Raw genomic sequence first — 23,439 nt, 5'->3', positions numbered from 1 at the left:
AAATGCAATGTTGCTGGTTCTTTCTTTTAGAGTTTCTTTATTACTTATATGCAATATGCAATAAAATTGAAATTCCTGGTCTGTGTAGATAAAAATGCTTGTCTGAAGCACACAACTATGCTACAGCTCTGTGCGGAAAGTCAGGCCACTGCCTTTCAATAACTGGGCACAGAGGTCATCCAGGCGTTCACTTTGAGCCACCGTGAAGTGCTCCTTCCAGTTTCCTACCGTGCCTGCAAATGGAGAAAACAATACAGAAAAAAGAATCACTGCTTTTTCTTGCATGAAGATCTATATAGTCTGTTATTTTTGTGGACCTGTTTTCCAAAACAATTTGTTTGCCATTTCCCTGAACATCTTCCCCACTCTTGAAGTTAATGGTGTTGGATTTTGAGAATGTTGCCAGTGGGCAGGTCAATGCTAAAATTTATCACATGAGGCAGGAAAATCACAATTACAGCAGCACAATACTTTGGCTGGGACAGGCTAAAATGACCACAGCCAGTAAAGACAGCTATTGTTTCCATGACACAGATCAAGAGAGATCAATGAAAGAAAGAGATGTGCTAGAACTAAAACAAAAATAATTGTAATAATTATCTAGTTTCACATTGCTAAAGCAATCTATCAAATAGAGGTCATTCCTTTTCTTGTATGCCAGATTAATTTTCTTGATCTATTGTACTCTAATTAGAATTCTTCTCCAGTCATGATACTTCCATTCACAGGACCTCTCTGCTATCCAAGGTGAATGAAATTCAACCTTTGGTCTCACCTTTTCTCATAAAGGGGGATATAGTATGATCCAAGAAGATGGAAGGCATCATGGTATAGTTAGTCATTGGATTTGCTTTCATGCACTCAAATTCTGTGTGCTGAAAAATTTGATTCAGAACTGATTCTGGGAGCTGTACATCCAGGAACTCGGCAACTTTCTGGATTTCCTGACCTGGGTTCTAGAGAGAGAGAAACAAGAGATTTGATGCACGGTGAGAGAGTTGCTTGTTTATGGCTCTCAAACCAATGTTCAGACCCTGTGTTTCTTGTATAATGGGGCAGGAAAAAGAATCCTAGTTATTCATATCTGCCAGTATTTGTTTCATGTTTCTAGGTGTTGTTGAAAGTCCCTGATGGTATGTAAAGGGGAGGAAATAATAACAACTTTATTTATATCCCACCATCATCTCCCTCAAGGGACTCTGGATTGCTTGGGATGATTGTATTACAAAAGCTGTTTGCTAAATGAAATATGCATTGCGTACTGATAGCACTTTAATACAACTTTAACTACTCTTTCTCAATCCCATAGACTTCCATGGTTTGTAGTTTTGTAGTGGGTCTTGGGATTAAACTTCCAAATTTAAAAATTACTTTATTCTATAGTTTTGCTATATCATCTTATAAGCAGTAGAGATTTCAGTCACCAGTAAATGCAGGCTTTGTTTCCAGGAAATACATTCAAGCAATGCAAAGAGGAAAGTTACATTCAAACAGAATGATCCAAATTGTTAAGTAGTGTAATATTGTTAAAGCACTTTCTCATGTTGACTATAAATCTGAATAATTGTTTTTTTAAAAGTTCAGTGGAAATCAATTTCTGAAATGTTGCATGAGACTTGAGGTGACATGTAATTCCTGGGAAGAGGAAGGGAAAGGACACAATGTGATTGTGGAGTCCAGTATATTTCAAGCAAGATATTGGGTGTAGAAGAAGAATGAGGAGGTACATAAGGAGAGCAAGTCTTATCTGAAATACTTGGGATTCTTGTGACTTTGAATACATGTATTTCAACATACATACATACAGGGCCGTAGCCAGAAAAAAATTTCGGGAGGGGTTTTGAAAATTTCGGGGGGGGGGGGGTGAACCCCTAGCACATACCCCTCCCCGCTACAAACCTGTCAATATCTGCTTGAGATAGTGCCTGGAGGGACTCTTAATGTTTTGCATCTCATAGACTTAGCATGGGGATTTGGTTAACCAGTTAAAATTCATGAGTAAATGAGATTTTTTTTATAACTTGAAAAATTTGGGGGGGGGGGGTTGAACCCCTAAACCCCCCCCCTCGCTACAGGCCTGCATACATACATACATACAATAATTGATATTTTCAAGATGGGACCCAAACCTAATCATAAAAATAATTTGTATTTCATACATATTTTGCACAATATTTTAAATGATTTCATGCACAAACAAGGTTTTTCTGTGTTAAACTATCAGAAAGCAAAGGTGCCACAATCACAGCCACTAATGTGGACTATTTTAGAGGATTTTGGTTTTGAGAATTCCAGACAAAAGGAAGCTCAAACTGTATAAACAAAACTGTGAGACTCCTTCCTCATCTGGAAGCACTTCAGTCTACTTCCCTGAATTACAGAACCAGAAATCTCTAGCAGAGACGTTCACATCCTTTCTAAGAGAATCCATATCCAAGGATACCACAGGAGTGAACTATAATAATTAAAGCGCTACAATGTAGTAGTGTAAATGGCTGGGAGAGGTGTTTGAGAGAGGGGGGGGGGACTTTTTTTACCTTTTTCATGTCTTCATAAAAAAGATAGAGAATTGGGTGATGGTCCTTGGCCTCCCACCAGCCACGAACATGGTCAAACCAGGAACCCCAGGTAACTATAAGACATAAGAATAGAGCTATAACCCAGGGAAAGAAAACAGTGAATGACTTCAAAGTTTCACAGTCAGTTCAACAAATAGCTTATGCTTGTTTTACACCTTCTTTTTCAAACATTTAAAAGGGCAGTTGTACTCCACATAGTTAATTGTTGTTGTTTATTCATTCATTCAATCACTTCTGACTTTACGTGACTGCATGGACCAGCCCATGCCAGAGCTCCCTGTCCACCGTCACCACTCCCAGCTCTTTCAGAGTCAACTTATTAACATAGTTAATATGAAACACTATTTTCATCTCTTCGCCAAGGATTCTAGTTCCCAAATACATTACTGAATGGGATGCTGGGTCTTTTTTTCTCCTTCTTTCCATATTTAGCATATTTACCTTTCCCAGCCATGAAATTCTCCAGAAACTCTTCCCATGTTCCAGGCTCAGGCATCGCCAGGGCCATCCGGTGGAAGTGGAAGTAAGAGACCACATTGTCCTTGGCATTCCTAGCCACATAAATAATCTGTGGAAATAAAACAAAAAGGCTTCAAAACTTTTATGGCCATACTTTCCTCCACAGAAGTAACCCACTATGCTGGTGATGAGTCTTGGCATCTTATCTACAAGGTAAGCACTACAACGTCCTTTATTTACCATCACCCTTCACTGCAATGCATAACATATATATAAAAAAACTAGGTGGGCTCAGCACTGTTACATTTTCAATGTTTTGAATGAAAGTTTTGCGGAAGCATTTTAAATCGCTCTTTTTTGGGGTGCAAAAACCCTTCCATATTCTTTCCGTATTCTTTCTGCCTATAGTACCAAAGTTTCTCTTAATGGAGAAACCCCCAGGAACACATCAATTTGGTTAACTTGGGCAAACCTGTTCTTCTGCTAGGTAAAGGTAAAGGTTTCCCCTGACGTTAAGTCCAGTCGTGACCGACTCTGGGCGTTGGTGCTCATCTCCATTTCTAAGCCGAAGAGCCGGCGTTGTCCATAGACATCTCCAAGGTCATGAGGCTGGCATGACTGCATGGAGCTCTGTTACCTTCCTGCCGGAGCAGTACCTATAGATCTACTCACATTTGCATGTTTTCGAACTGCTAGGTTGGCAGGAGCTGGGGGTAACAGGGGCCGCTCATTCCGCTTCCGGGATTTGAACCTGGGACCTTTTGGTCCGCAAGTTCAGTAGCTCAGCGCTTTAACACACTGTGCCACCAGGGCCCCCTTCTTCTGCTAGCTTCACACAATTCAAATCTCAGTCAAGTGATTGAAACAGATCCCTGTAGTGAATGCTTGCTGAGATTAAGACTTGCAATTCCTGTTTTTAATCAAGTTGGCCTCACCTTGGACTTTTGCTCCCAGAAAGAAGGAGGCAAGAGCTGGACTGGGAGGTGAGACTTAAGGGTGCGTGGAGAGGCCATTGCATTGGCTTCTTCAACACCTGAAACAAAGGGTGGCAGTTCAACCTCAAGAGAATAAACCTTTTGAATCACCCTTCTTCTTTTAGTATGCAAAGATAAAACAGTTCGCACTACTTACCTGACAGATTGAATTTAGAATAGTACAAATCTATGAAGGGCATTCGCTCATGGATGGGGGCCCGAGCACATTTCTGCAGATCCCCTCCATGCTGGATCATGTCCACAATTTCCTGTATCCAAGTGGTTCCTATTAGGTTGGACAGAAATGCAAAGGAGAAAAGCCATGGGTGCCCCACAATTTGGCTAAAGCCCCTCACTCACACAAACTTCTCAGCCATCCACAGCTATTGCCCCAATGCAATTTGATGCATTTTCTCCCTTGTACCTGCTTTGGGGTATGTGCAAATGAGAAGGTCATCAGGCCGAGCCTTGAAGTTCCAGATGGGGTCCCAGCCATTGATCATAGCACTGAGTAAAGGGACTCCATTAATATCTACAAGTGTCGAGTGCTTGATAGATTTGGAGTCCTCATCTGTTTCAAAATCCATCACCTGCTGATGTAGCAAGAGAAATATTTAATTAAATATGGTTCCCCCACCACTTATCCCCCCCCCACCAGCCTCCGGTGGCCTAGGGGATAAAAGCCTTGTGACTTGAACGTTGGGTTGCTGACCTGAAGGCTGCTAGGTTCGAATCCCACCCGGGGAGAGCGCGGATGAGCTCCCTCTTTCAGCTCCAGCTCCATGTGGGGACATGAGAGAAGCCTCCCACAAGGATGGCAAAACATCAAAACATCCGGGCGTCCCCTGGGCAACGTCCTTGCAGACGGCCAATTCTCTCACTCCAGAAGCAACTCCGGTTGCTCCTGACACGAAAAAAATAAAATAAAAATAAAAATAAAAACCACTTAAAGACCCAGTGCCCATGCTTTATTTCGACAGGCACCAATTTTCCCAGTGCTGGAATCCAAAATCACGTTTACCTGCCAGCTTCATGTCTTGCTCTTACACATAGATTTCTTCCCTGTGTTTCTTTCTTCCTGAAGTTTGTTTATGCCCCAGAAATCGGCTGCATGTGTGTTTGTATTCTTGTACAAAAGCAGGTGGACAACTTTCACCTGCTATAGCTGGTCAATCATTCAAGTGATTCAATCATTCAACCCTTTGGCGGGTTGTATAGTGTGTGAACCTCCTTCAAGCTTCAAACTATATGAAGAAAGAATTGCAATTATTGAATTCTCTTTTCAAGGCGGGGTTGATTCTGTTATAGAAAAAATTGCCAGAACTGGTTTGCTAACTTTGAGATAGAGCATTTCTCTCTTGAAGCTTTCTGTGCCTTCAAATCATTTCTTACTTATGGCTACCTTAAAGCAAAGCTATAATGGGGTTTTCTCACTCACTCAAGGTCACCCAGTAGGTTTCATGGATAAGTTAGGAGTCAAACTGGCCTTCAGAGTGGTACTCCAATGTTCAAAACACTACGCCATGCTCTCTCTCACACACACACACTGGGAAAGAACCCTTGGGAAATCCAGGTACATAATTTTAAACAGGTTGGGAACATATAGGGTTTTCCTCTTTCCTTTTCCCTGGCATCTCAAAGATCTCCACTCACCATTGTAGCTACGATATTGCTCTTTGTGCACTTTTCTATGACAAGTGTGCATTCTAGGGTAATATTCTTCGGAAATGTATAAGGAGGATTACAAAAATATTTTAAAGATTTAATTTGATAGCAAGGGGAACATATATCTAATTTGGATCCACCCATTCTACATATTGCTATGTTTATGGTTCGTATATGCAGGCCAGGCAATTAATATTGCTGCCTGTACTGTTTGACTTTCAGGGAACAGTGCACTGGGACTGTCAAAATAAATATCTGAACTTCACCACATGCATGTGTCTGTGTCAAAAGTCACCTGCCAACTTAACGTACATATACAAACATACCTACACACTCTTGCATGCACATTGGGTAACAAAGCTTTTGTGTAATGCAAACTATACATAGCAGCAGTAATGTGACATATGATGTCAGTAAATGTAGGATAGTCATATGCAGAAAGGAAGGCAACCATCCCTCTTTCCATTGTACACATCCCGTTATTCAGCACAATTTTCCTTCAGTGTAGACCCCCATCTGGGGTGGAGTACAGTAGCCCTTTCACATCACACTGCAATTACAGCATTGTGATTCACTTTAATTGATCTTTGAGTCTTGGTCCTTTGAGTATCAATATTTATAGAAAATATTTATGGGGAAAACAAACGAAAAGGTTCTTTTTCCTGGCATTAAATAGAAAAGAAACAGCATAAAAATCTTTATTTTAGAAAATGGAATTTATACAACATTATACAATCTAACTGGAGATAAAATGAAAGCGATGCCAAACCTGCACAGACCACAAAAAAATTGCTCGGTGACTCTTACAAGAGATTTCTTTGTTTCTTTTATTAAGCACAGGCCAGAGTACCAATCCAGGCATGTTTCACTGGAAGTCATGACGAAAAGTATAGTAGGGCAGTTAAGGCTCCGTGCGAAAAGTCAAGCCACTCTCTCCCAATAACTGGGCGCAAACATTATCGAACTGCTCACTTTGAAATACTGTAAAATGCTCTTTCCAATCTCCTACGATCCCTGCAGGCAGGAAAACAATCCACATATGAATTTCTTAATCTGGTTGGCTTACCATTTGAGCGTCTATCTGCTATTCTCAGATCAGATCTGCTAACTTTTCCAAAATGACCTTTGCTATCTCCAAACCACGTGAATATTGTTTAACGATGTAACTGCTGGCATTAATGCCTTAACTCTAAAGATAAATACACCTTGCTTGTATGTTCAGGTGAAATGAACTGTGGCAAAACAAAATTGCTGATTAAAAAATTGACCTCAGAAGAGGAGTGTGAATTAATTGCTCTTTCAAAATTGAAAGTGCAAAGAAGGGGGATTAAATCACAAAGAGCAATGGCTTCTTTAAGAACAATTATGAAAAAGTCTGGAAATAATTTTTAAAATACTGATAAAAATGGGGAGTCAGCGACCCACTGTGTTTTTGTCATATGCCTATCTGCCTGCCTTCCTTCTCCTCTCATTCTATTTATGGTTTAAAGGTATATTATTTTGATTTTTAATTGGACTGTTAGTGTTAAAAATACACTGGAAAAAAATTAGTGCACCCTAATTTATGCACATCCCACCCCATAAGAGCCAGGGTACTGATACCCACCTTTTCTCATGAAGGGAGACACAGCATGGTCCATTTGAAAGAGGGGCCTGGTGGTATAATTTGTGAGAGGGTTGTTTTTCATATTCTCAAACTTGGTGTGCTGCACAATCTTGTTCAGATCTGATTCTGAGAGCTGTACACCCAGGAACTGGGCTATCTTTTGGATTTCCCGGGCTGGGTTCTGTGGAAAGACAAGACTGAGATATGTCGGTTGATAGCAGATACTTTTCTAGTAGTTATAACTGGGAGAATGTGGAGTTTGACTGAGCCCTCACTCAAAAGTCATAACATTAGAGAGGTTCCTTGAAATTGAATATATCTTGTAACAAAGGTCTTTCTATGAATCTGTCTCACAGTTAAGACCAAATTTGAAGGACCCATCTAAGTTGGTGAACCTATTTGAGAGTTAGGTTTCAAAGACCATTGTTTACCTCTTTCATGTCTTCATAAAAGAGATAGAGGATCAGGTGATGATTCTTGGCCTCCCACCAGTTACGAACATGATCAAACCAGGAACCCCAGGCAACTATAAAGAGGAGAAAAAGGAATAATCGTATCATAATTATTCACCTACCCCAACACACCCAAATACAGGCTATAATGGGAAGGAAACAATATGCTTTGGAGAAATAATTTTTAGCCTGGGTTGCTGTAAGTTTTCCAGTCTGTATGGCCATGTTCCAGAAGCATTCTCTCCTGATGTTTCGCCCACACCTATGTCAGGCATCCTCAGAGGTTGTGAGGTCTGTTGGAAACTAGGCAAGTGGGGTTTATTTATCTGTGGAGTGTCCAGGTTGGGAGAAAAAACTCTTGTCTGTTGGAGGCAACTGTGAATGTTGTAATTGGCCACCTTGCTTCTTAGCCTTTTCTCCTTAGGATTGTGTAATCCTCTAGTATGTCATATGTGATTCCTATTCTTCTCCTGTTGTCAAGAAACTGATTAGTAGAGGGATCAAGGGAGGCATAAAGCAGTTGTCACATCTCAGTTATATTCTCCACTTACTCTTGCCTACAAGGAAATCTTCCAGAAACTGGTTCCAGCTTGTTGTCTCTGGCATACCATGGTTCATGAGGTGGAAGTGGAAATAGGAGATTGCAATGTCTTTGCCATTTCTGGCCATATAAATTACCTGCAAGGACAGAGTAGAGCCAAGAGAGAAAAATGAAATTGTAGCCCAAGCGCCAAACTCTGCTATTAGCCTTGTTTGAAAGCTGCAATTTCTCAATAGATCAGCCCAGTTTTTATCCTGAATGTCCAGATTTTCTGCTAATGCTCAAAAGCAATAACATCATATTTTTCAGATGCCACACGTTGCAAAGAAGGTCCAAAGTTTGACCAGAACCAAACAAGATTCTAAGACAGCTGTGAAGGCACGCTAGGGGAAATGGCTATCTCTAGGTCTGGCTACCCAAGCGGCGTTCGGTTTACCCTTTAATTATACCTCAAACCCCAAAGTAAACACTCTTGAAGCTGGTTAAAGATAACCAAAAATATATTTATTGAACACAGGAAACAGTCATTTTATTGTATTAGAAATAATATGAGGTAAAATTGCTGAAATTATACAGAAATAAAACTATATTGATAGAGAATGAAGGTTATAAAGACTATAAAGGATAAACACACAAGCTATGAGGAAAGGTAGGTACTATAGAGTACGTACAAGGCTATGATAAGCACTATCTATAATGACTCTGAGGTAAACTATGAGGTAAGTACGAGGCTATGATAAGCATTATCTATAATGACTATAAGGTGAACTATAAGGTAAGTACATAAGCTATGAGGTATAATAACTATATGGTAAGTACATGAGGTAAGTACTTCACTATCAGGTAAGTATGAGGCTATGAAGTAAGTACGTGAGGTAAATATGTGATTTATGTTGCCTGTTCTAAGACCTATCTCTAAGAGGTTTTTCTCTGGAATCCCAAATGGAGGGAAAAAGGCCTCTAGAGATTAGCTCCCAGGCTGAACCATCTCATCCAAACCTACAGGGGAGTCCCAAGCTCCACCCCCAAAATGAGAGCCAATGGAACAGTCCTCCCAAGAACAGCAACCAGGAAATAAGCAGGGGATAGGAACCCAGTAAGACATCACAACAGCGTTTCTCAACCTGGAGGTCAGGACCCCTGGGGAGGTTGTGAAGAGGGTATCAGGGGTTACCAAAAACCATCACATATTTCTGATGGTCTTAGAATCCCCTTGTAAGAGAACTATAAATCCCAACAACTACAACTCCCAAATGTCAAGGTCTATTATCCCCAAACTCCACCAGTCTAATTTGGGCATATTGAGTCTTTTTGTGGCAAGTTTGGTCCAGATTCACATCATTGTTTGAGTCCACAGTGCTCTCTGGGTGTAGGTGAACTACAACTCCAAAACTCAACGTCAATGCTCACCAAATCCTTCCAGTATTTTCTGTTGGTTATGGGAGTTCTGTGTGCCAAGTTTGGTTCAATTCCATCATTGGTGGAGTTCAGAATGCCCTTTGATTGTAGGTTAACAATCAATCCCAGCAACTACAACTCCCAAATGACAAAATCAATCCCCCCAACCTCACCAGTATTCAAATTTGTGCCAGATTTGGTCCAGTGAATGAAAATACATCCTATATATCAGATATTTACATTACGATTCATAACAGTAGCAAAATTGCAGTTATGAAGTAGCAACTAAAATAATTTTATTGGTTGGGGGTCAACACAACATGAGGAACTGAATTAAGGGGTGGCAGCATTAGGAACGTTGAAAACCACTGCTCTAAGACATCCTGTTTTTAAGTCATATTGTGACACGGGCCCGGCTTACACCAATAAACTGGAAAAGTAATCAAGATGAATTTTGGCTCATTTTTAGCCCTGTTTTTCCATTGATGTTATTATCCCCTTTGTTCTCACCTTGCAATTCTGTTCCCAGAAGGAAAGTGGTAGAAGCTGGACTGGAAGATGAGTTTTGATGATACGTGGAGAGGGCATTGCCTCTATTTTTTCCAAACCTGAAACATTAGAGGGGGATGTTCAGACGACTGCCATCTCCCACACCCTGTCCCTCCCTGATCCTTTCTCTGAAGCAGTTCCGCATTGCTCACCTGTGGGAAAAAAGTGAAACTGTTCTAGGAAGGGTATCCGATCATAGATGGGGACCTGAGCGCACTTTTGTGGGTCTCCTCCGTGCCGCATTACGTCAACAATTTCCTGCATCCAAGTAGTTCCTGATGACACAGGGTTGAAGAACAGAAATGAAGAGTCCATCATTCTAACAGTGTCTCCCAAGCCTTGTAACTCCTTCATCCACCATTTCTACTTGCTCCTCATAGTAATGTCAGTATCCCATTTCTCTTTCTCACTCTATATTTACCTGATTTGGGATAGCTGCAGATGAGAAGGTCATCAGGCTTGGCTTGGAGGGCACACAAAGATTCCCAGTTTGCTACAATGTAATCAGCCATACTGACTTCTCTAACTTGCATCAGTGTTGGGCGCTTGAATGAACCGGGACTGATTTGCATCACCTAATATGGCAGAATAAAGGGCAACATGAGTTTATTCTATCTTAAGCAATCATTTATAATGCTTACTTCCCTTGGTTCCCTCAGTTGGCAACACTGTGTTAAGTAAAAGGCTTTCCTTGACTAGTTGTGTCTGACTCTGGTGGTTGGTGCTCATCTCCATTTCTAAGCTGAAGAGCCGGCGTTGTCCGTAGACACCTCCAAGGTAATGTGGCTAGCATGACTGCATGGAGCATCGTTACCTTCCCGCCGGAGTGGTACCTATTGATCTACTCACATCTGCATGTTTTTGAACTGCTAGGTTGGCAGAAGCTGGGCCTAACAGCGGGAGCTCACCCCGCTCCCCAGATTTGAACCACTGACCTTTCGATCAGCAAGTTCAGCAGCTCAGCGGTTTAACCCACTGCACCACTGCATCACTGTGTTTAGTTAGATCCATTTCCATTTTAAGAACCAGCATGGTTTAGTGTCAAACTAGGATACAGGGGTGCATCTGCATTGTAGAATTAATGTAGTTTGAATGACTTCTATGGCCCAATTATATTGAATCTTGGGGGTTTGCAGTTTTACAAGGTCTTTGACTTCTAGTGTACTCACTCAGTGGGTCAAAGTCATACAGTCTCAGAGGATGACATAGGCAAATCCACTCTGAACAAATTCTGCCAAGTCAGTGATAGGTTTGCCCTAAGGTTTCCATAAGTCAGAAATGACATTAATGAAGGCACACAAGAACAAGAACAAATATACTCACCCTTGATGGACTAGCACCAAGCATACTGTTCTACTGTTGGAAGGAAATCAATCAAACAACAAAGAGAAACCAAAATCCAAGGCAAGGAAGGTGGGTGTCTGGCTCCAGCTCCTAACAAGTACTGCTAAATTAATGTAAGAGCCTGGCTACATGTTCGTTATTCTTCTTAGAAGGATCCAGATAACCTCTCCCTGTTGAGAGTTTTGAATTGTAGGCCTGAAGATAAGTAAGAAGATAATGCTGGAAGGGACTGCAGGTCAACAAAGGGAAGGAGAAACAATTCAAGGACTTATTGACTTCTGTCCACAAGAGGATTGTTTATTTTTGCTGTCATCAGATTGTAGGAGTGGATTGTCTCTAGGGGAGGCAGAGATAGAGAGATCAAATAGCAAATAGGGATGAATATCAGCTGGAGAACTTTGGCTTGTGGTTCTTTCTTCCCCAGGTGTTTGGCTATAGTCCTCTACAGCTCTCCCTGCTCTCTCCCTGTCTCTCCAGTGGAGCATTGAGATTGAAGTGCAAGCTAGAAGTGCAAACCTACTTCTGGTTGTTTCCAGACACTTTTTGTTGGGAAACATGAGACTGCAGTGTAGTTCACAAGCAAGCATTTCAACTTGGAAAACAGAAGTTAAGCAACAACAATGCCTACATTACAAGACCTATTGCCTACACCAGGTCTAGCGGGGTGTGAGGGGGAGAGGAGGTAACCACTGTTTGTCAATATAAAGGTAACAAAAGTTAGCAAAGGTAAAGGTTTCCCCATGACATTAAGTCTAGTCGAGTCTGACTCTAAGGGTGGTGCTCACCTCCATTTCTAAGCTGAAAAGCCAGTGTTGTCCGTAGACACCTCCTAGTCATGTGGCTGGCATGACTGCATGGAGCGCTATTACCTTTCTGCCAGGGTGGTACCTATTGATCTACTCACATTTGCATGTTTTTGAACTGCTTCATTTACAGACGTTTTTCTGATCTTGTCCATTCCCATTGAGCTACCAGATGACCATACCTGGGCAAGGGAAGTAATTCAGTGGTTTGAATCCAGGGAGCGCAAGTAAACTCCCTCTATCAGTTCCAGCTCCATGCGGGAACATGAGAGAAGCCTCCCACAAGGTTGGTAAAACATAAAAACATCTATGTGTTCCCTGGAAAACGTCCTTGCAGACTGTCAATTCTCTCACACTAGAAGCGACTTGCAGTTTCTCAAGTCGCTCCTGACACAAAATAAAGTAACTACTGAGGGGCATTCCACACAGACATATAACAAAGAATATCAAGGCAGAAAATCCCACAGTATTTGTTTTGAACTGGGTTATCTGAGTCCACACTGCCATATATTCCAGTTCAAGCAGATAATGTGGGATTTTATTCAGCTGTGTGGAAAGGGCCTGAGACTCAATGTTGCTTCAGAGTCTGCACAGTAAATCCTGAAGGTGGTGGTCGCTGTTTATGCTTCAGACTCCTAGAGATCGGGTTGCATAATAATTGCGACACATTGTGTCACATAGGATTGCAGCATCTGTGTGTAAATTGATTGCTTAGAATTAATCAAATCAATCAAATACAATTTTATAAGAATCGAAAAACATTTATTAGGGAAACTGAGAGACGAAAGAAGACAGTATCTATTGATTATGAAGATGGCTACTTGATGAAAACAGCCAAGGAGAATGCTGGAAAACAGAAGGAATGAATGCTAGGTAGACTTGAGTATTTCACCTTATAGACAAGGAAGAAACAGATAAAACAAAAGGGAACAGGTCATGGAATTCTTACTACCTATCTCTACGGACTCTAGTAACATGCAGGTTATCAGTACTGAGGAGGAGAGAGGGGAGAGAAGAAGAAACTCACTCCATGGTGTCACTTTATTGCTGGTATTTTGGCATAGAAAGAGGGACCCATTTTAATAACGTAGATGAGGGGAATCTTATGGGATTGGGAGGTATGACAGATTTTACTGGTCAGTGGATATAAGCTAATCACAGGAAAGAGGCACAGTACAATAGAGACCTTTGGTGACAGTCTGGCTGCAATGCCAGTTTGCCCTATGCAATAAAATACTAACTCTGCTCCCCACTCTAGGGATATGTTGAATGATAGTTGCTCATTTTCCTCACTTCTGCGTGAATTCATCCCCACCACTACCTCAATCAGTAGATTTGACTTGTTCTTTATGATAATATCAGAACAGAAAGTGTTAAAATTCACTGGCGACTACAAAGACATTGAAGGAAAAAAGAAGAAAACTCTACACTTTGCTTTAGCTTGCCACTGCTGTGGTTTCCTGACTTGTATTTCTTAGTTAAGATCCGCATTCCCTATGTGTGTTGCCAGGAAGGTGAGAGGTCCAGACATGGGCTTATAACTGTGTGCGAAATGTAAGGCCGTTGCAGGCAAGTTGCCGAGCACAGATGTTGTCCAATCGTTCACTTTCGGCCACAGTGAAGTGCTCTTTCCAGTCTCCAACAATTCCTGCAAGAAAGCAATCTAGTTCAGAAAAACTGCAACGATCTAAGAACAAGTTTCACGTCATTATGTAGCTCGGCTTAAGCCTATGACTGCCTTCATTGCAACATATAGCTGTGGGATTGTTAGCAGTGATCAGTAAGGTACCACCCTGATTTCTTCAGCCATGTCGCACTAAGTATTTTTCTGAAGAGCCCCAGATTTTATTAGAACACAGCTTGAAAAAAATATTGTTCTAGCCCAGTTTGCTGTGGGAATGACTTACCCCCTCCTCTGGTAGGGATAGTTTGATTTTGGGAAATGCGGTCTTTCAGCTTTAGCTCCTAAACTATAACATGGGGTTTAAAGTCCTTTGAAATGCACAGCTCTTAGGCAGGCCTGTAGCCATGGAGGGGTTTTAGAAGTTCAACCCCCCCCCCCCCATTTTTCAGGTTAAAAAAAACCTGGTTTACTCATGAATTTTAACTGGTTAACCAAATCCCCATGCTAAGTCTATGAGAACCAAAAAAATTAAGAGTACCTCCAGAACTGCGAGTACTATCTCAAGCAAATATTGACAGGCCTGTAGCCGCGAGGGGGGGGGGCGTTAGGGGTTCACCCCCCCTGAAAATTTCAAAAAAAAACCCCTCTGAAATCTTCAACCCTCCCCCCCGACGAAAAAATTTTCTGGCTACAGCCTGCTCTTAGGGCTATCCCTTATATAGACACACTGATTTTCTTTTAAAAGGCAAAAGGATTAAATGATAACTCAAAAGAGTTACAAATGAATCACGGTGTCATCATGTTAGTATAATGCCAAGTTTAACTTCGTTTTCTTAAATACATTATAACGGTGCCCTCAATTCGCTTCTGACACAATACATGAATAAATACAATGTCATCCAGACACTTACAGGCTGTAAATTAGTACAGGTTGAATATGTCATATCCAAAAAGCTTGGGATCACAAGTATTTTGGATTTCAATATTTTTAAGATTTTGGAATATTTTGAAATTTGCACATACAGCCATAATCTTCAAAATGGAACACAAGTCTAAACATTAATGTTCCATATACATCCTATTGGCTGAAGGTCTGAAAGTGATGTTTGTTTATAACCTGCTTGTTCTCTTTACAACAGAGACTCAAAGGGACTTATAATAAAACCAACGCAATACAATATAAACACTGCAAATACACAAATATTAAAATAGAATTAAATATTAATGGTGTTAAAAGCAAATAGTTAAAATCCTTAAAACCAATTAAAATGTATTCCAAGATAAAGGTAATTTTACAGCATTTTAATCATTTATGCATGAAACAAAGTTGCTGTACAATGAGCCATCGAAAAGTCAAGGTGTCACTATCTCAGCTTCCCTTGTGAATAATTTTGGAATATTTGAGTAAGCGTAGATGCAACCTAGTCTACTTCATTGTGTTATTATGAGGATAAAATGGGAGGAAGGAGATATAGACTTCAGACTCCTAAATCTACCTTTTCTCATGAAGGGGGACACAGTTAGGTCAAACAGAGAGGGCAAGTCGCTGTAATTAACCAATGGGTTTGTTTTCATGTTCTCAAATTTTGTGTGCTGCACAATCCGGTTGAGAACTGATGCAGAGAGATCTATTCCCAGGAATTGAGCTATTTTCTGGATTTCACGGGCTGGGTCCTAGAGAGAGAGAGAGAGAGAAAGGTTTTTGATTAGGAGGAATCGTTTTCTAGCAGTTACTGACAAAGAGTCAACCCTACATTAGTCATTGACGCTGGATCTATATAATCTAGTTCTAAGCTGACAATCTGGGATCAGAAACTGGATTAGGTATGTGGCAATGTAGATGGGGCCTGTGGTGATGTGGCAGGGAGGAATCTTTATATCCCACCGCTGCCACCAAATTGTGGAGATGTGGGGTAGAGGAAGGAATATTTTTATTGATTATATTATTATATATTTAACTATAACCGCTGCCACCAATTGTGGAGATGTGAGGCAGAGGGGAATTTATCTTCTTTATTTTCTTATTCTTATTCACTTTAGATGGTATTGTAACTTAGTTTAGAAAATATGTGACAGAGACTTGGATATGGAAGAACAAAAAAATAAGTTTATTTCAGGCACAGAGCTTGGTGGTTACAATATTACTTCTTAGAGTTAAACTTTCTTAATCAGTTGCAAATATAACTTATGATGAATATTCTTTCAAATACTTTCTCCTTTCCTTTCCCAACCAAAACTACTAACTGATCACTTTGGATCTAACTGGGATTGCTTCCCCTTATCACTCAGACTCTCTGAATAAACCCAAACAAGTCACTTAACTTGCTTGATTTGACACAACTAGAGGTCTGAGCTTCCCTGGTTTCCTTAACTTGGAACCAGTGTCTTCCCTGTGACTAAAAATCACAGACTAAACTGTTTTTTAAAACATTCCCTCCTTTTCTTCCAAACGGCGGTTGGCTCCGCCCTCGTTGCTATGGTAACCTGCCTCAGAATGCTGAGCTGGCTACCATCCCCCTCACACTGGTAACTAATACCCTTTTAAACATAGTTAAACATGACTTTTAAAATGAAATTAAACATGACATCTATAAATCAAAATAAAAACACACTTCTTTACAGGGCCTTACTTTCTTTCTTGCTTCTTTTAATACATTGTAGTTAGATGTTTCAATCATTATTTCTTGGAGCAGTTCCCCAAGTAAATAAACTTGAAATATTACTGGCGAAAGGAATTTTAAAAAGACTCCCCGAGATAACAGAGTGTTTGGAAATCATTGCATAATATGCTGTTAACACATATTTGATCTTCCCACCTCTGAGCAAGACCAACTGAGGCCCCTGCTGGGATCCCTTATACAAACCAATGTCTGGTGTATGGTGATCACTCAGTCCTGGATCCAAGACCTATGCCAACCACTGCACTAAGTTGTGACAAAATAGAACAATTGAACACATTATCCCGAGAGAGAGAGAGAGAGAGAGAGAGAGAGAGAGAGAGAGAGAGAGAGAGAGAGAGAGAGAGAGAGAGAGGAAGAAGAAGAAGCAGTAGAAGCAGAAGCAGAAGCAGAAGCTCTTAGCCAACTTCCTTGTCTAAGCTCTAGCACATGGCTATATGTCCAGATTCCAGGCCAGAGTGGAAACATCCAGGTCACATCCAGAATGAAACATGGCAGGCCATGAGCGGGCATCATGCAGCTGCCACATTACTGACTGACCAGAGAACCAATTCAGTCTCTTTCTGGGTAGTCATGTGGTGGCCATGCACAGCTATCATATTTTGGGGCAAACATATCACCTTGCCTGCCTGGATATCATATTTATGATGTAAGAGATTTACACAACTATGTCTTTCAAAAAATTATATTAGGATAACTATCAGTCCCAAAGTTCCTTGAAAATAGGCCAGAAGGAAGGACATCTAGTAGGAGAACTACCATAGCAGAATAATTGGGGACATTGATCTCGTGAACATGAAACCCAATCTTGTTGGTAAGAGGGACAGGCCTATAATATAGGTTAGTAAACATATATGAGCCACTTACCTCTTTAATGTCTTCATAAAACAGATATAGAATCGGATGATGGTCCTTAGCCTTCCACCAGCCTTGAACGTGATTAAACCAAGAGCCCCAACAAACTGCAGAAAGAACACAAGAAGCAGACAGTAACATTCAACTCACACTTTGCCCTATTCTATTGTATATCTTGTAATTATCCAGAGTTGGAAGGAAATTCCTTCAGGACCCCACAGCTTCCTTTTTTTCATATGATTGTGCCAATGCTCTTCCAGAACTTGGAAAAGTTGTTGGTTTACAGCACAAAACCCAGGAGCTCTAAGGGGTTAGTGGCCACACTAACCCCCTCAAAACCCCAAAGAATCAGTCAGGGGATTCTAGTTTTCTCTTTTGAGCTGAAGTATGTATTGATTTTGACATGGGGTCTCTCTTTTCCAGAAATATGGTGGACACTCTAGAAACCCAAAGTAAAACACCCAATTATTTTACACTACCCATATATACCCTTTACAGATCCAAGCACATCCTCTTAATTCAAAATGCATCCCATTATCACTTTAATAATCCCAAATAATCTCTTTCTTCTGACTTGCTTGTCACAACAGACAGTGTAATCAATATATTGAGATTCAATAAATAGGAACCATGTGGATGGTTTACATCCAGAGAGCCTGTTACTTTAATTAATGGGGCAGGGGGGAGGCATTAGAACAGAGCAGAGCCATCTGTATGTTACAATACAGATGGCATCTGGTTTTGCTCCAAAAGAATAGAAATTTCAGTGAAGGTTTGTTCATTTAATTATTTCCATCCCAATGTCCAACTTCCTTCACTCACCCTTCCCAGCAATGAAATTCTCCATAAACTCATCCCAGCTGCCACTGTCCGGAAGTAAGCTGGTCATGTTGACGAAGTGGAAATAGGAAACCATGTTGTCTTTGGCATTCCTGGCCACATAAATAATCTGAAAACAGACAAAGAGAGAAAAGAACTCAGATGTCTGAACTCTGGGTCCCTCGCACTCCATCAGCCTTCTTTCACACTGGGAAATTATTCTATTCTGGAATTTGTAGATTGGCAAGGCACTATAACAAATCTGATAAAGTTCTTTAAATATCTCCTTAATTTATAGATCCCCAGATTCCATGCTGAACACTATCTTGATATGTATTGTATTCTACAATAGCCTCTTGTCATTTCAGGCTCTCTTGAGCACTGATTTGATCTGTCTACCAATTTATATAAGGAATGCCATTTTACTATGTCATTAAATATAATGACCTTGGCACATAACAAACTGATTCCCCAAAAACATCACCCCATTTTTCTCACCTTGCAGTTCTGTTCCCAGAAGGAAGGAGGTAGGTGCTGAACTGGGAAATGGGTTTTGAATGTGCGTGGAGAGGGCATTGCGTCTATTTTTTCAATGCCTGTGACACCAGAAGAAAACATTAAAGTTGTTGCCAAGAAATGCATACATCTATATATCATCACTGTGAAAGAGTAATTCCTCCTCACTTGTAGGGATGGAAATGGGAAAGCTCAACTCTATGAAGGGATTACGTTGATAGATCGGGGCCCGAGCACATTTCTCTGGGTCTCCTCCGTGCTGGATCATATCCACAATTTCCTGCATCCAAGTAGTTCCTGGTATGGGAATGTATAGGGAAAAGACGTGTGAAGAGCATATAATTCATCCAGTGGGTCTTTAACCATACCACATTCAGTTTTGGTGTCTTTCAGACCTTCCTCCTCACCCCCTTTCCACTCCTTTTTACCTGTGACTACATTTACCTGCTTTGGGGTAAGTGCAAATAAGAACATCATCAGGCCGAGCTTTAAGGTTCTGTATCTCCTCCCAATACTTCGCAGTTTCCTTGGGGTAAAGAATTCCTTCAACATCCACCAGCAGTGAGTCCTTGGTTGAGTTGAGGTCCAAACTTTCCATCCCTGGTTGGAAATCCATTATCTAGCAAGGTAGGAAAAGTATTAAGAAGAGCATATTGCCATACTTCTTATCCCAAATTTGGTCTCATGTTTCATTCCTCTGGTGCTATTTTTTGGTGCTGAAGTTAAAGAACATGTCCACCTACCAACTTTTTACCTACCACTCTGACAGTCTGGTGTCTTTTCTTTATCTGGCTAGTTTTCTGTCAGTCTTACTCTCTTATACATACCCACATTCCCCAAAGTTTGTTCATGACCGAGGTGGGGTATGATCCCTTGATGGATAGTTTCCAAGTGTTCCAATAGTGGGTTTTTTTTCTTCATTGTGTTCAAGGACGGCAGAAAAGATACAGTAGCAACTTCAGAAGAACAGGAACAAATGATAAAAGCTTTAATCAACATGGCTGCAAAGGATGATAATAGACCAGCTTCAGACGAAGGGGGAAAACAAGCTGATAAAGCTGAAGATCTTGAGAAAAGAGTTGTAGATGTCAGAAAGAGACAAAAAATAGGGAACAAGGAAAAACAGACTTGAATAGAATTGGAAGTAGAAGCAGAGAAAAATAAGACTACAATAATCTCATTTACCCTCTAAAATCAGTCCCATCATAGGTCATTGGGCATTGTTCTGAGTTTTAATTTGTTGTTTTTATATGCTATAGTTTTATTGTATTGTATTGTATTGTATTGTATTGTATTGTATTGTATTGTTTGTTCATTTTATGCTTTGTTTTAGGCACTTTGCGCCATATGTAAGCTACCCGAGTCCCTTTTGGGAGATGGAGTCGAGGTATAAGAATAAAGTTATTATTATTATTATTAGGTAAAAGGTAAAGGTTTTCTCCTGACATTAAGTCTAGTCATGTCCAAATTGCTAAATAATAGAAACTGGGAACTACAGTTTGAATTGAGGGGTACAAGTACCAGATGGGTGGCCATACTCATAAAGGGTAATCTAAATTCTGAATTAGAAAGGTAATTAAAAACACTGAAGGTAGATGATAATCGGTAAAATAAACCATACTCAGGTATCAATAGCATGTATGCCCCCGATCAGAGACAAGTCAAATTCAAAAACAAAAGCTGCTCAAAATTAGGAAAACAAGCGTCATGAGATATAATTGTAGGTGGGAACTTGAACTTACACCCTTACAAAAAAAACCCCAAACAAACAAACAAACAAACCCCGAAGAGTAAAGGAACAGGGAACTCAGGAGCAAACTGCAAAATAAATTTTAGGAAGTGGAACCTAATAGAGGCTAATAATAGAATAGGGGAAAAAACAGATATTCCCACTTCTCACATAGACACTTAACTTTCACTACTATTGATTGTTTTCTGGTAGGAACTAATAATTTAATGCCAATAAAAGAACTACTAGTGGGCAAACAGTGGCCATGAGATCATGTACATCTCTATTTAAAATTCGGAAATTATACCAAAAAGTGAAAAAAAATGGAGATTCAACCCAAAAGCTGCCTATAAAGAGACAGACAGAAAAGAGACAAAATACCAAATTATTCTAAATTTTAGCTTAAATAGAACCACTAGAATGAACAAAAGTATAGTTTGGGATGCCTTTAAGGCAGTAATCAGAGGAAGAAAATCAATCAAACAACAAAGAGAATCCAAAATCCATGACCAGGAAGGTGGGTGTCTGCCTCCAGCTCCTAACAGGTCCGGCTAAATTAATGTAAGAGCCTGGCTACATGTCTGTTTTTCTCCTTAGAAGGATCCAGCTGAACTCTCCTTGTTTTGACTTGTAGGCCAGACGATGGGTAGACCATTCTGGAAGGGATTGCATGCAAACAAAGGGAAGCAGGAAGACTTCGCAAATATATTGATCTCTGTTCTCAAGAGGTTTATTTATTTTTGCTTTCATCATATTGTAGGAGAAGATTGTCTCTAGGAAAGGAGGTAGAGAAAAAGAGTTCCAATAGCAAACAGGGATGAATATCAGCTGGAGAACTTTGGCTTGCAGTTCTTTCTTCCCCAGGTGTTTGGCTACAGTCCTCTCCAGCTCTCCCTGCTTGTATCTCCAGTGGAGTGTTGAAATTGGTAAAAGTCAGGGCCTGGATTCTGTGTAGCTGCTTTTGAAACCAAGATCCCACTCGGATTCAACCAGCAAACATTCACATAAACACAATTCAGGGGTGATTTAGCTACAGTTCATATTAGGCCAAAACATATTGACCCATGCAGTGCCTTAAGATACATTGGGCTAGAACTCCTTCCATCTCATGAAGCAATAGGTTACCAATTCTAAATACCGTACCTTTATCTATGGGTAGAAGTAGCATAGATAGTGTATTGCATCTAGGCCCCAAACCCCTATTTTCCCCGCAAACCTCCCAGACTCCTCATTTGTTCCATGGAACACAAAGAATAATCTACATCAGTGATTCCCAAAGTGGGTGCTACTGTCCCCTAGTGGGCACTGCAGCGATCCAGGGGGGCGGTGACGGCACCTATTAGGACATGGGGCGGGGCCAGGGAAAGGGCGTGGCTTCTTTCCAAGAGCTCGAGATAGGGCTGAGAATCTATATCTCTCCTGAGGCGCTTGTTGGGACACAGAGGGCGGAGCCAGGGAAGAGGGCGGGGCCTCCTTCCAAGAGTCCTAGACAGGGCTGAGCCTCTATACCTCTCCTGAGAGGCCTTTTAGGATTAAAGGGCGGGGCTAGGGGCGGGGCCTCTTCCCAAGAGCGCGAGACAGGGCTGAGCCTCCATACCTCTCCTGAGAGGCCTTTTAGGACTAAAGGGCGGGGCTAGGGGCGGGGCCTCTTCCCAAGGGCGCGAGACAGGGCTGAGCCTCTGTATACCTCCCCAGAGGCGCTTGTTAGAACACGGGGGCGGGGTATAATGGTTCAGCCCCATCAGGCACTTGGGAAGAGGCCCCGCCCTCTCCTCTAACCCTGCCCCCTGTGTCCAGGACAGGAAGAGAAGCTCAGCCCTGCGTCAGAGTTCGTAACTCTGCCCATTTGTGGCCCCGCCCACCTCCCCCTCCCCCTCCCAGCCCTGCATCTTGGAATAGGGGAGAGGCTCAGCCCCGCCTTCTTAAGCAGGAGCCACGCCCACCCCTTTAAGCCATGCCCCCTTTCTAGGGGGCGCTGAGTCATATTTTTTTCTGCAAAGGGGGTGGTAGACCAAATAAGTTTGGGAACCACTGATCTACATAATGGCTCCAGTTGCTGCTTAGAGTGTGTCTGGAGCAGCATTATGCAGCAAAATAACATCCAACCTTTCTCCAAACTCTCTATACATATTAAAATTGGCCAGAAACAATCTAAAAAACTCTAGAAGTGCAAACCTACTTCTGGTTGTTTCCAAACACATTTTGTTGGGAAACGTGAGATTGCAGTGTAGTTCAGAAGCAAGTAATTCAATCTGGCAATCAGAAAGTACATACAGTATTATACTTACACCAAATCTAACCCGGGGGGGGGGGGGGGGGGGGAAGCAAAAGTACCGTATTTTTCGCTTTATAAGACGCACTTTTTTTCCCTCCAAAATAGAGGGAAAAAGTCACTGCGTCTTATAAACGCAATCTGCATCCAGGAAGGGAGAATGGGGTGATCTGTGCCGCCCGCGCGTGCGCATGGCACAGATCGCCCCATTCTCCCTTCCTGCACGCAGATCGCCAGGAAGGGAGAATGGGGCGATCTGTGCCGTCCGCGCGTGTGAACGGCACAGATCGCCCCATTCTCCCTTCCTGGCGATCTGCGTCTTATCATCAGGTGCGTCCTATAAAGCGAAAAATACGGTAATCATTTTTTGTCAATAGAAAAGTACCCAAACTATCAAATGGGAAATGATATTAATACATGTGATGTCTAGCCTTCTAAATCAGTGGTTCTCAATGTGTGGGTCCCTAGGTGTTTTGGCTCACAATTCCAAGAAATCCCAGCCAGTTTACCAGCTGTTAGGATTTCTGGGAGTTGAAGACCTAAACATCTGAGGACCCACAGGTTGAGAACCACTGC

General features: G+C 41.3%; 3 protein-coding genes across 6 annotated transcripts; all 3 read right to left on the bottom strand.

Moving 5' to 3' along the window:
• Nucleotides 1–10: 10 nt before the first annotated feature.
• LOC100560139 (sulfotransferase 1C1) lies at nucleotides 11–6,817 on the bottom strand. Of its 4 annotated transcripts, none has more exons than XM_003225218.3 (8): nucleotides 6,744–6,817; nucleotides 4,437–4,605; nucleotides 4,170–4,298; nucleotides 3,974–4,071; nucleotides 3,021–3,147; nucleotides 2,538–2,632; nucleotides 776–956; nucleotides 11–233 (listed from the first exon to the last, which is right to left on the bottom strand). In XM_003225218.3, the coding sequence occupies exons 1-8, from the start codon at nucleotides 6,744–6,746 to the stop codon at nucleotides 121–123; spliced, it is 915 nt and encodes a 304-aa protein (XP_003225266.1). In that variant the 5' UTR covers nucleotides 6,747–6,817; the 3' UTR covers nucleotides 11–120. The 4 variants fall into 4 exon arrangements, with proteins under 4 accessions (XP_003225266.1, XP_008115733.1, XP_062813244.1 ...); XM_008117526.3 differs by having other exon boundaries at nucleotides 4,437–4,602; nucleotides 6,744–6,763; XM_062957174.1 differs by lacking the exon at nucleotides 6,744–6,817 and adding an exon at nucleotides 5,034–6,254.
• Nucleotides 6,362–12,386, bottom strand: LOC103280013 (sulfotransferase 1B1). The gene is made up of 8 exons (XM_016996162.2): nucleotides 11,547–12,386; nucleotides 10,645–10,798; nucleotides 10,376–10,498; nucleotides 10,185–10,282; nucleotides 8,287–8,413; nucleotides 7,715–7,809; nucleotides 7,284–7,464; nucleotides 6,362–6,691 (listed from the first exon to the last, which is right to left on the bottom strand). The coding sequence occupies exons 1-8, from the start codon at nucleotides 11,568–11,570 to the stop codon at nucleotides 6,579–6,581; spliced, it is 915 nt and encodes a 304-aa protein (XP_016851651.2). The 5' UTR covers nucleotides 11,571–12,386; the 3' UTR covers nucleotides 6,362–6,578.
• A 742-nt stretch (nucleotides 12,387–13,128) lies between these two features.
• On the bottom strand, nucleotides 13,129–18,551 carry LOC100567347 (sulfotransferase 1C4). Its single transcript, XM_016996161.2, has 4 exons — nucleotides 18,350–18,551; nucleotides 17,540–17,634; nucleotides 15,491–15,668; nucleotides 13,129–14,018 (listed from the first exon to the last, which is right to left on the bottom strand). Exons 1-4 carry the CDS (start codon nucleotides 18,537–18,539, stop codon nucleotides 13,906–13,908), a joined length of 576 nt encoding a protein of 191 aa, XP_016851650.2. The 5' UTR covers nucleotides 18,540–18,551; the 3' UTR covers nucleotides 13,129–13,905.
• Between the last annotated feature and the right edge of the window lie 4,888 nt (nucleotides 18,552–23,439).

Source organism: Anolis carolinensis, chromosome 6, assembly GCF_035594765.1.
Source record: "Anolis carolinensis isolate JA03-04 chromosome 6, rAnoCar3.1.pri, whole genome shotgun sequence".
In the NCBI taxonomy this organism is placed as follows: Eukaryota; Metazoa; Chordata; class Lepidosauria; order Squamata; family Dactyloidae; genus Anolis; species Anolis carolinensis.
This window is presented reverse-complemented; position numbering and strand designations above follow the sequence as displayed.